This window comes from Diplotaxodon limnothrissa, linkage group LG3, assembly GCF_057381915.1.
Source record: "Diplotaxodon limnothrissa isolate DT_005_m linkage group LG3, D_limnothrissa_male_GT1.1, whole genome shotgun sequence".
Taxonomy (NCBI): domain Eukaryota; kingdom Metazoa; phylum Chordata; class Actinopteri; order Cichliformes; family Cichlidae; genus Diplotaxodon; species Diplotaxodon limnothrissa.
In genome coordinates this window covers 31,155,524-31,168,336 of record NC_140598.1, presented here as the reverse complement: position 1 = coordinate 31,168,336, position 12,813 = coordinate 31,155,524, and the positions used below count along the sequence as shown (strand labels likewise).

The 12,813-nt window shown below is 42.4% G+C and overlaps 1 protein-coding gene and 1 non-coding gene across 2 annotated transcripts; both read right to left on the bottom strand.

The window, feature by feature from the left end:
• Positions 1-2,115: 2,115 nt before the first annotated feature.
• On the bottom strand, positions 2,116-11,196 carry LOC146635352 (PRELI domain-containing protein 1, mitochondrial-like). Its single transcript, XM_085350523.1, has 5 exons — positions 11,105-11,196; positions 9,782-10,007; positions 5,077-5,190; positions 2,909-2,987; positions 2,116-2,222 (listed from the first exon to the last, which is right to left on the bottom strand). Exons 1-5 carry the CDS (start codon positions 11,194-11,196, stop codon positions 2,131-2,133), a joined length of 603 nt encoding a protein of 200 aa, XP_085206649.1. The 3' UTR covers positions 2,116-2,130.
• A 436-nt stretch (positions 11,197-11,632) lies between these two features.
• Positions 11,633-11,704, bottom strand: trnag-ucc (transfer RNA glycine (anticodon UCC)). The gene has a single exon. It is a non-coding gene; the product is annotated as a tRNA-Gly (tRNA).
• Between the last annotated feature and the right edge of the window lie 1,109 nt (positions 11,705-12,813).

Here is a 12,813-nt window from a genome sequence, read left to right as displayed (position 1 = left end):
GAATCTGCAGTTGCTTAGAAATGGCTCCAACAGACCTTCCCAACTCATGTTAATCTACAGTTCTCCTTCTTATATCTTCACTCAGGCTTTCCCATTACAAGCATTGGTCAATCCAGTAAGGGCTGTTTAACAAATTCTTTTTATCCGGGCAAAGAGAAACCCACAAGTTTTTTCTCTTTTATTTTCAGGTGCTTACTTTACCATGTAAGAACCATGTAGAACCTTCAGCGTCAAGATGTGTGAATAGATATTATATAGAACACACAGGGAGTGGGCAGAAGTTTTAACACTGATGTCCCTCTTCTAGCCAACATGCAGGACAGTTTATATGGCCAAAATATCTTTTTGTAGCAGGCTGTAAATATCTTTATTTCTGTTGTAAAGTTTGACATTTTGCGTCTGTGGGAACTGACTCACTTTTGGTCACTTTTAGAACCAGTCTGAAGTGGATATTAGAGAAACTGCAGTGTTCAGTGCTTTAACATTAGCTTTATTTGTTAGCCCCAGAGGTTGATTTTGCATAATGCAGCTTGGCATGCTGCAATATTAACATACACCAGGTTACTGACAACCCTTTTTCAAGCCAAAACGGATAAGACTACATCTAAAACACAATATCCTCTTTAGCATGAGACAAAACAAAACTCAACTCTGACCTTCCCCTTGGTCTCAATGGGTTGGCCAATTATCCAGAACATAAATCTATTGGAATTTTAAGATCAGAGCCATACCACCAGAAAACAAACATCTACTCAAACTGGCATATGGATACTATGAAACATGCATTTCTACAACAGTCTGATTCTAAACTACCTGAATCTGATGTAAACCCGTTCCTATTGATAGAAAATCTCTTAAGACATTTACTGTGGGAGGTCCCAAAGAAATCCAAGATGACAATAATCATTCAGAGAATTCTACAAAATAAGACAAAACACTATTTCCATATAAAAATATAAAAACAAAGATAAGAAAAGTCAACGTAAACTTAAATTATTAACTTAATATCATGTTTACATTACATAACTGACAAATTACAAACTGCAAACTTCAAAAAAAAATTACTAAAACTTTAATAAGATGATTAAATCAGTCCCAAGGAATCCTGGGAATTATTGTAGTTCATTGCTCTGATTGGTGACTTTGAAAAGTAATCAGTATCAGCTAATGTGTCACCAATCAGAACTGAGGATGAGTGGATGCCCCACCGTTTTAGTGCTGCTCTTCAAACGAGCCATAGAGATTGAAAATGTGACGTCATTTAAGGGTAAAACCGCAAAGGATTCTGGGAATTCGTGGCAAGAGGTACTAGCGCACGCAGGCTTTCAATTGAAATCAGTTACACAGCGATAAAAAGAAACACAAAAAATGGAAAGAAGCTGTTGTATTATTAACTGCAATAGCCGGTCACATGACAGCCACGGGAAGCCGACGGGTAAAGCAGATAAAACAGGTTTTTTGGTTTTTTGTATCACTAATTGCCCAGTACGATTACAGCATACAATATTATTGTCACTGCTACATTTCTGTAATCCGTACCAGAAATTATTTCCACTACTAATTAATTACCATTGAGCTTAAAGGTCCTATTAATAAACGGTTAACGAATGTGTATTTATGAAGACAATTTGTGAGACTGGTAAACTTACCTTTGTTTGTACGATGGTCTTTCGTTCTACACGGTGCATTTCAAGGTCCTGTACCCATCCGTCGGTAAACTGTACCTGGGCTTGTTGCAGTGACCTGAAGTTACTAAACTTCATGAATGTATGCACTGGTGGTGGTGAAAGTTGGGCAGCACGCTAACGTCTTTTGTCCACTCTGTGTGCTCGTAAGGGTCTAACCCTTTCACTCCTTTGATTTTTTTCCACGTATCTTTTCTTTGCCTTTTCGTCGAGTCTGTCTTTGTACAGACCAGCATTGTTATCCTTCGTTTTGTACATACCTTTTTTGGGGGGCAAAGAAAAAGCAAGAAGGTATTGGAACCGGAGAATGAACGTTTTGCAGTGCTGCAAATACTTGCATTTGATGCGGTACTTGGATTGTTTTGCCACGAGTTCCCGGCATGCAATGCGCAAAAGTCACGTGGTCTGTCAATCTGTATTGTGGGCTTGTTGTTCCTACTGAGGTTCAGACAAACTGTTTGGGTTTCTGGTTGGGGGTCGGCGTGGCTTGTGGTGGGAGGGGCTTTTGCTTCTCTGATGACTCTCCCTGGTCACTAGCTGTGGATAAATAAAAGTAGAAAATGAGGAACTGTCACACTGATCTGAGCCCTGAAGTGAAAAATAAACTGAATATGAGCATAATGGAGCTGAAAATAGGTTTAAGGTTTAAAACAAGAAAAGAAAATGCACAGTTCTCATACCCGGAGTGTACCGTCGTCTTTTATATGCAATCTAAGGTTTAAGTTCTAATGACCGAAAATCAGGCTGATCTAAACTACATCTACATAAAAAAGTCAAAAGAGAAGACTCATATGACATTTGTTATTCATATTTTAATAAATAAAAAAAAATGTGAATCCTGTGACCAAATCTAAAAATCAATGAAAAATTTGACATCACTCTAAGCCACCACCAAAGGTGTGCAATACAGTAAATGTTGGTCTCAATCTGATACTAGATTGAGACCAACGTTTAATGAAATGCTCTAAAAGTTAAATTAGACAAAGATGATCAGAGAAAATAAAAACCATAGTTTTTAAATGATGATTTCCCTTTTTAAGAAAGAAAAAAACAGCGGTTTTGTGATAGGCTGACGTTTGTTTTCTTGGTTTTAACTGGATTTCTTTTTACAGTTTCAGGACTTTTGTACAAAAACACATAGCTTGTGGTAATTAAGCTTCAGGTTTTGGTGAAGCCCTCAGAGGTGAAATACAGATTTGTGTGTGCATGTATTTGTGACTTACTCTGTAGCTTGGAGAGAGAGTACTCCAGCCCTCTCATGGCTTTAGCTTGGTTACTTTTAAACCTGGCGAGACCGAATTCCTGGCGGAGAAAGACAAAGAATTAGTCAAAGATAAATACCCGCACCATACGTTAGCTGTATATAGATACTGACGAAGTGTCACATAGTTGGTATTGGTATCTTGGCTTGGCTTGAGAGCCAGGAGGTATTACTTCACAATGTTCTGAGTGTTTGCAGACAAGTCAGCATCTTCCATGCAAACTATGGGCAACAATGGACAATCTGATAAGAGACCAAACCAATCGCAGACAGAATTTTGGTGCAGCACCCTCTTTGCAACGAATTTCCCCAGCAACAACTCGCTAACTAGTCAGGGGTTTTATTTATGACCTGCATTGCCAAGGAGTAACCGAGATATTAGCTAAGCCAACATGAAGCTATGTAACAAGCATAACAACCCAACTGCAAAAATAATGGAATAAAATTATAATCGCAAACATGCAGAACATTAAGGCAAACTAAGCAGCCGTTATCAAGTTCGTGTTGACCACACCTCCAGCCATTACTGGGGATCTTTTATAGAGATTGAAAATGTGATGTCATTCTGGGGTAAAACCACAAAGGATTCTGGGAATTCGTGGCAAGAGGTACTAGCGCACGCATGCTTTCACATGAAAACAGTCACACAGGGATAAAAAGAAACACAAAAAATGGCGAGAAGCTGTTGTATTATTAACTGCAATAGCTGGTCGCATGACAGCCACGGGAAGCCGACGGGTAAAGAGATTGTTTATGGGATTACGTCATGGAAGAGAAATTGTTCAAGCCATGTTTCCGAAGTAACAAGAGCTGACGTATGGCCTGGATTGGAGCAATTTGAAGACCAAATATAACGTTTCAGAACACTCCAGCTCACATGTTAGTCTGCTCCAAGCATTTCCACAACAGTAAGTCTTCTGTTGTAGTTATTACGTAATTTATCATAACATAATTGGTGATGTAGGTTACAAGTAAGTCTTATATTGATTTGAATAGAATTCATTGCGCTATGCTGCTTTGTTCACTGTGGCTTTGCGGGCTAATGTTTGTTATGTTTTGTAGGAAAACCAATGCAAAATGCTGGAATGTGATCCAGACTGAGCACCCTCTATCAACCTGGATCATACTGAGTTTAAAGCTGCTACCACAGCCAGATTTGATCGGTTAAGAGAGAGCGAGATCAAAACAGCCACGAAAATCCCGCATATATGTGCCCAAGTGTTGTTTTCAAGCAATCAAGTGATGAATAACTGTTTTCTACTATGCTGGTTTCCAATGTTGTTGTTGTTGTTTTTTTGTTGTTGTTTTTTGCATTGTTGATTTGTTTTTTATTGAAGCAGCTAATAAAGCATAATGGAATACAATTTTGCCTCTTTCTTGTAAGATTCTATAATAGAATGAAACAATAATGCCAGTTATAAAGAAAGACAATAAATTGAATGAATTATGAAACACTTATTTTTTTTCTATTAGATCTGAAAATGTTGTGTAATACTACAACCTGAAACTACAAACAGATTTCGTTGGCCTGTACAGAAGAAAAAGGGAAAAAAAATGTAACAACAGCTGTGAAATGGAATAGTCCAAATCACCAAAAGTAAACTGGACCTGGGCTTGTTGCAGGGATCTGAAGTTAATAAACGTGAAGTGCATACACTCACACTTAGGACCATACAATAATAAATATGTCCGTGATGAAAGTTGGGCAGCACGCTAACGTCCTTACTCCACTCTGTATGCTCGTATGGGTCTGACCCTTTCAATCCTTTGATTTTTTCCTTGTCCTTTTTTTTTGCCTTTTCGTCAAGTCTGTCTTTGTACGGACCTGCCGTGTTGTCCGTCGTTTTGTACATAACTGTTTTTGGGGTAAATAAAATGCAATTAGGGATTAAAACCACAGAATTAATGATTACCGGTGCTGGAAATACTAGCGCTTGATGCAGTGTTTTGATTTTGTTGCCACGGGTACCCACAAAGCAATGCACGAAGGTCACGTGGTCTGTCAATCTCTATCAGAAATACACTAAGAGAAGCTGGTGTGTTCTTTATACTTTAAGTGATAGTAGGTTGAGTTTGGGTTTTGGTGGCCAATTTTCCCTAGGACTGAAACATTTGTATGTTTGTGTATACCTGTATGGGTCGACCCAGTCCATATACAGCTGTGGAGATCCAGGCCTCCCTCCTCAATTTGGTCCAAGATGGCTGACCATGGTTCTCTTCAAACAGACACCGCTCCACAACAGTCTTAGAGGCAGAGACGGTAGAAAATGTACAAAAAAGCCCGTTTTTACTCCAAACACAAACTGTTCAAGCACAGGAAAAAGTATTATATTCAACCCGGAGGGCGGTGCACTGTTGGACGGACCAATCGGAGTCTACGCTGCGGGACTGTTTTGATCACGCGGACTGGGAAATGTTTCACGTGGCTGCTAGGGACATTGATGAGTACACAGACTCAGTCTGTGGATTTATCAGGAAATGCGTGGAAGATGTCGTCCCATCCAGAACAGTTAAATCCATCCCAAATCAAAAACCCTGGATTAACGGAGATGTTCGCGCGGCACTGGCGGCACGGAGCACCGCCTTTGCCTCCGCGAACACATCGGACTACAAACACGCACATTACCAACTCCGGAAGACGATCAAAGCAGCCAAACGTGAGTACAGGGACAGGGTGGAGCAACAGTTTGACAACCCTCGGAGTATGTGGCAGGGACTAAACACGATCACAGACTTTAGAGGGAAACCCAGCACACCGCAGACCACGGCCTCTCTGTGTGAGGATCTAAACGTATTCTACGCTAGATTCGACACAGCGAACACCATGAGACCGGACAGGGTGCGCACCGCGGATGACGTCAGTGCGCACACTGTGTCTGAGGAGGATGTGCGGAAGTGCTTCAGGAAGGTGAACGCACGCAAAGCTACAGGTCCGGACGAGATTCCCGGCCGCGTCCTCAAGTCATGCGCGGCTCAGCTGGCTGGAGTGTTCACGCACATCTTCAACCTTTCCCTCTCTCTGTCTGTAGTCCCAGCCTGCTTCAAAATGGCCACCATCGTCCCTGTACCCAAATCCTCCACCATCTCCTCATTGAACGACTGGCGACCTGTAGCCCTGACCCCCATCGTAAGCAAATGCTTCGAGAAGCTGGTCAGGGACTTCATCTGCTCTGCACTACCCGACTCACTGGACCCTCTACAGTTCGCATACTGCCACAACAGGTCCACTGATGATGCCATAGCCCTGACACTACATACTGCCCTGTCACACCTGGAGAAGAGAGACACGTATGTGAGAATGCTGTTTGTAGATTACAGCTCAGCATTCAATACCATCGTTCCCTCGAAGCTGGACAGGAAACTGCAGGATCTAGGACTGAGCAGCTCCCTCTGCAGCTGGATCCTTAGCTTCCTGTCTGACAGACGCCAAGTGGTCAGACTGGGCAGCATCACCTCATCCCCCATCACACTGAACACTGGTGCTCCACAGGGGTGTGTACTGAGCCCTCTCCTGTACTCACTCTACACCTACGACTGCACAGCCACTAACAACTCCAACATCATTGTGAAGTTTGCGGACGACACTACAGTGGTGGTTCTTATCACCAATGGTGATGAGACGGCTTACAGGGAGGAGGTCAGCGCCCTGACCACTGGTGTCAAGACAACCATCTCACCCTCAACGTCGCAAAGACAAAGGAGTTGATAGTGGACTTCCGGAGGTGCAGAGAAGTACACACCCCCATCACCATCAACGGCGCTGCTGTGGAGAGAGTGAGCAGCTTCCGGTTCCTTGGTGTACATCTGGCTGAGGATCTTACGTGGTCAGTACACACAAACAAAACAGTGAAGAAGGCGCAGCAGCGCCTCTTCTTTCTCAGGAGACTGAAAAGATTCGGCATGAGCCCCCGCATCCTCAGGACCTTCTATCACTGTGCCATTGAGAGCATCCTCACTGGATGCATCACCACCTGGTATGGCAACAGCACCGCCTACAACTGCAAAGCTCTCCAGCGAGTAGTGCGGTGCTCTGAACGGATAATTGGAGGTGAGCTTCCCTCCCTCCAAGACATCTACAGGAAGCGCTGCCTGAGGAAAGCGGGGAGGATCATCAAGGACTCCAGTCACCCCAGCCATAAACTGTTCAGACTACTTCCATCAGGAAGGAGGTTCTGCAGCATCCGGTCCCGTACCAGCAGACTGAGAGACAGCTTCTTCCATCAGGCCATCAGACTGCTGAACACTTCATAGACACCTCACCTCCACTACTGGAACTTCAACATTATGCACTACATACTGTACAGCAATGCCACTGTTTTGCACATGTCTCAACTCTGTATATTTTTATATATTTTATTTATTGTTTACTCTATTTAATTTGTAAAATATGTGTACACACACACACACGTAGAAAAATATTTAGTATACACATCCAGAAATGCATATACTATTATATATTGTACATATATTTATTAGTTTCAGATCAGCCATTCTTGTATTTTGCCTGTTTACATTATTGTATTTTGCACAACTCTGTTGCTTATGAAGCTCGCACACAAGAATTTCACTCACATGTGCTGTACCAATGTACCTGCACATGTGATGTGACAATAAAAGTGATTTGATTTGAACTTAGTTAAATACTGAAAATGTTAAAACCAACCAGACTGTAAGAGGCCTTGTAGTTTTCCAGTCAAAAAGCATTTATACCTGTGTCCAGTGCAGTTCTTTAAATCCGCAAATTCATCCATTTTCTTGTCCTTTCTGAGATGAGCAAAAGTGGAGAGAATGGCCTCATTTAGGCAACTATCTCCAGCCTTTCCAGCAAGGCATTCCCAGTCCAGTCCTGTTTCTGTCACAGGTCTCCTCACAGCTGGACATGCCCAAAACCCCTGACCTAGTCCATCAAAGTCTAGATGTGCAGGAGATCTCCTATTCAGGTGCTCAAACCATGTCAGCTGGTTCCTCTATTACAGTGGTTCCCAAACTTTTTTTGCTGCCTTTGTTTTACAACACGCACACACACGCACAAACACATCCTCCAACCACATACGCCCATATTTTGCTCCATTGTGGTTTCTTTCACACCTCAAACATTTAGTAAACAATTAACCTTCCTGCCTTCTTGGGACCTTTTTGTGCCACTGCTATGTGTTAAATGGCTGCCATTTCCACTGTGTTCAGTGGAATATAACCAAACTTGCCACAGGATAGTTTTTACCTGCCAATGTTAATATTCCAGTGTGAATTCCTTAAATCAGCCTAAAATGGCTGAGCAGCAGAAATCCCCACACCCATCACCCTGGGGACCATTTTCTGCCCATTGACTTCCATTATAAACGCTATTTTTCAACCCCAAATTATCATCATATGATTTTATTTTTTCTTCTTTTCTTGGATGTCAATGAAGACTCAGGGCCTTGAAGTTTTAATTTTTAAATTGCAAAAAAAATGCAAAAAAAATAATGGCAGGTCAAAATGTATGTTGGTGCCAATCTTTGGTCCATCTAAAGGCCTACTTATAATGACAATCACATATTACTTCAACTGGTTTTTTGTGGAAATATTTAGTTTCGTTTTTTGGTTTTTGGGGCTTATAACACAGGGCGCTCATGTAATAACACTGGGATTTGAAGGGTTAAAACAACGAAAATATAATTAAAACTTTACATGAATATTTCAGGGAGAAGTAGTTTTACAAGGTTGGCTAATTTAAAGTGGAATAAAATATGGATATATGGTCTTTTTATGGCGTGGCTGAGAATGGTCCCTAGGGTGATGGGTGTGAGTTTTTTAAAGGATGGCAGGAGGGTTAAGCAAATACAAGTAACTTGCAATAAATTACAGGCAGTAAGAAAGTAAACTATTACACTACGTCCACACCTACACGGGTATTTTTGAAAACGCAGCTGTTTCGTTGACACATAAACAGCATTTCGAATCACCGAAAACGGAGATTTTTTTAAAAACTCATTTTTTTCCGTTTACGTGTGGACGAGGAATACAGAGTTCGTCACGCAACGTCAAAGGTATGTGCCTTTTTTCACGTCACGCTGTGCGCACGTTATTGTTTACATGAGATGAATTGCAGAATGGCAGATAGAGACAAAATACTGTTAATCTTACTGTCTACAGGTTTTACACACTAACATATACAAACGCAGTTACTGTCCCTCCATTTAGAAAGGCAGAGGCGTCACGGTGTGATTATTTTACTGTATGTGTAATAATATTCAACATTGCTATCAATGCATTTTTCAAAAAATGCCTCTCTGTGCAAAATGGGTTTAAAAACATAAACAACTGTGGGATACTGTTTGTCCGTGATAGGGAGAGCACAGTGCTGCTCCCAACGCAGGGAAAACCAATCCTGCAGGGGAGACTTGTGCACTTGGCACTTGTGCAGGTGAAACCAAAGGGCAGATATGCTTCGCCAGATTTTCTAGTCTTTGGCTTAGAATGAAGTTGGTTTGGAAACATATTCAGCGATGCTTCATCTCCTGCTTTGCATTTCTGTGGGCGCCCTGTGCTAGCAGTGTCCAAGAGTTTTGTTTTCTCTCTCCCTCCCTTTTCATACCGCGCCCCCCCTGCAATGGCTCCACACTTTGGGAAGGTCTGCTCTATTACATCTATGACCATGATCTCATGCTTTCATGCTATTCACAGCTCGTGGCCATTTTCTGATTGGTTATCTCAAACTGCAAACTGCCCCATTCAAAGTGGGAGAAATCGCTTGATGACAATAAGACCATCAATCTGAACTCTATCCTATCTGTCATGGGGTGGGGGTGGGGGGGTTAATTAACCACAGTGATCTAATCAGAGCGCATCTCACCATCAGCGTGTTGTGGTTCAGGTTCCAGGTCTTGGTGATGAGCGTGTGGGCCTGAGGGTCCACGATAGAATCTTCCAGGACGTAGACCGCCCGAGCCATGTGCATGGGGAAGACCCGCTCCGCCCAGCCCGGCAGGCGGTTGGTCTTCGTCAGCAGTCGCCTGGACAGCAGGTGGTTGCTGGAGGTGACCTCGCGGTATAGGACATCTTCCGTGAGTACATGGGTGCTGGTACACCAAAACAGATCTATTTTTTTGAGAACACTCACACATTCTGTTTTTTTAAAATGTCTTTTATTGTTTAAAAAACTGAAGTTCTCCAAACAACACCCAGGGTTGATGCAGTCAAGATAAAAGCACGACAGTTTGGTCCACTTTGTCCATTGTCTGGAGAAAATGGACTAATGTGTTTTTTTTTTCTTTTATTGTACTAGATAATAAGGTGACATTTTTCACTGTTTTATAAGGGAAAAATATCAGATTCATTGATGAGAAATGACTTTGCATATTCACTGAAACAATCATTCATGGACTCATTCTGCTTCCTGGGTACCACCATTACCCAGGACCTGAAGTGGGAGCCCACCATCACCTCCGTCATCAAGAAAGCCCAGCAGAGGATGTACTTCCTGAGGCAGCTGAAGAAATTCAACCTGCCAACACGGACGATGATGCAATTCTACACCGCAATCATCGAGTCCATCCTCACCTCCTCCATCACCGTGTGGTACACTGGAGCCACTATCAGGGACAAACAGAGACTGCAGCGTGTTGTGCGCTCTGCTGAGAAGGTGATTGGCTGCAGACTCCCATCTTTGCAGGACCTGTACACCTCCAGGACACTGCGGCGTGCAGCTCGGATCTCAGCTGACCCTTCTCACCCTGGACACAGTCTGTTTGACCTGCTCCCCTCAGGCAGGAGGCTCCGGTCCATTCGCACCAGAACCTCTCGCCATAAGAACAGTTTCTTCCCCTCTGCTGTTGGACACATGAACAATAAACGTACGACTGTTCCCACCACTAACACATGACCCTACGCTGTGTTCACTGCATCATTCCATGTTTGGCACTGATCACCACCTGCACTCTTTCTACGTAGCACTTTTAATTCTTATTCTCATGTATATAGCTCATGTATATCTCATGCATATATCTTTCTACGTAGCACTTTTAATTCTTATTCTTACTTTTACTTTTTCATGTCTATTTAAGCGCAATTTATGACAGTATGTTTGCACTGAAGCACCGCAGCAATTTCCTAATGTTGTAAACCTGCTCAACATTTGGCAATAAAACCCTTTCTGATTCTGATTCTGATTAATTACCTGTATGGGTTTGGGTAGCGCTGCCAGAAGGCAGCCAGCACCTGATGCCACGGGCTCTTAATGTCCACCTCGCTGTGGAAATACCTCCCCATGTCGGCATGTACTAACAGAGCTCATTCAGCAGCTGCAGGAACAACATAAGAGACAAGTTATATATTTTTTAAATATATTTTGTATTTAGTGTCATGAGTTCCTCTTCATGTTTAAGTTTGTAGAATAAAATTCCTGTCCCGTTGGTATGAACACTCACTGAATTTGATCACGGCAAGCAAGAGAGGATAGGACAGTCGTGCCAAAGTCCCCATTAACAGGACATAGACAGCTGATTGTGCCTGCATTAGTGCCTGAAAATCCGGGTAGCTTTAAATTCTAACAGTGTGTTTAAATGACTTTAGTTTTCATACCACAAAAAGTTTTCAGACGCTAGTTTTCAGACACCAAATGAAAACCGTTGGGGTGAGCACGTTTCTAAATATGCAATTGTTAACAGTAGAATCTAAAGTTGCCACTTTAGTGAAGAAATGACTTTGCGTTGGCCGGGAATTGAACCCGGCTCAATTGCTTGGAAGGCAGCTATGCTAACCACTATACCACCAACACTCACATCAGCAGAGGGGAAAGTAGAGCAACTTATCCTGTGATTAACACAATACTAGTACTTCTATGCAATGCTTTTCGTCATAGCATTTGTTTACTGTAAAAACTGTTAGCTGCGACCGTTATTAGGTGTTGCTACAGCTCCGAGGCCAGCATTGCTAATCCCTTTGTTTTATAACCGCACTTCACCAGCGGGCTCAAGCTAGTTAGCTGTTTAACGCGGTCGCCGCTTCGTCATCGTCTTCTTTTTTTTTTATCTAAATGCTGAAGTCAGCGTCCGAGGTTGCTAGTACAAACACCCTCTACCGTAAACGTCGCAGTCTGTTGTAGCTGCTGAGGAAGCTAACAGCTTCGGCTAGCCAAGTAACGGACGTACATAAAGCGCGTGTTTCTCAAAGCCCGGCAGACTGTAAGGGAGCCGGCATGGATAAAACACAGAAGCGAGGCAGTTCGGGGGTTTCTTTGTAGCAGCTGCTTATTTGAGACAGAAACAAAGAAGAAAAAAAGTGGACCCAGGCGGTCATACGTGCACTTACCGCCTTTTTCCACCAGATGGCAGACTAGACAAGCAGAAATCAGGTCGCGCTGCTTGGTAAACGGTTCACGACTAAATCCACATGATCTGCAGACCGCATGAAGTTTGGAGGTCTGTGGCAACTCTGCAAAAATTTGGTGCCCTCTGTGCACTCACTCTGTCAATTTACATGATTTACATATTTTAGTCTAGGCAACCCAAAATGTGACGTTCACATATGTGGACGCCAGGTTCTAGGAGGTTAAAGAAGTCCAGATGCTTTTCCTTCCAAGCTCCTTAGATCACAATACAGTTTCTCTCAATCTTTTAAAGTGTAAATCTGTCTGTACTTGCTGGTACCACTTCTGTCTGTTGCACTTATTTACTCTAGGATGGGTGTCAGCTAACAGAAAAGGAGTAAATACTTTTTTCCATTGTTACAAAATAAAATAATAAATAAATAACTATACTGTACAGGCAAAAATATACTACAGACACTTTTCAGTTGTGAATTGAAGCAGGCCTGGTCAGATTTAGAGCAAATCTAAGTTTCAGGTGATATATCCACTTAGACTATGGTTTAAAGATCTAATGTTTA

Excerpts from the sequence above, each read along its gene's own strand:
- LOC146635352 (XM_085350523.1), bottom strand. The coding sequence starts at position 11,196 with ATGGGGAGGTATTTCCACAGCGAGGTGGACATTAAGAGCCCGTGGCAT. Across the intron at positions 5,191-9,781 it reads TGAACCACAACACGCTGATG|ACTGTTGTGGAGCGGTGTCT; the intron begins GTGAGATGCGCT and ends TCTGCCTCTAAG. Across the intron at positions 2,988-5,076 it reads GACTGGGTCGACCCATACAG|GAATTCGGTCTCGCCAGGTT; the intron begins GTATACACAAAC and ends TTTCTCCGCCAG.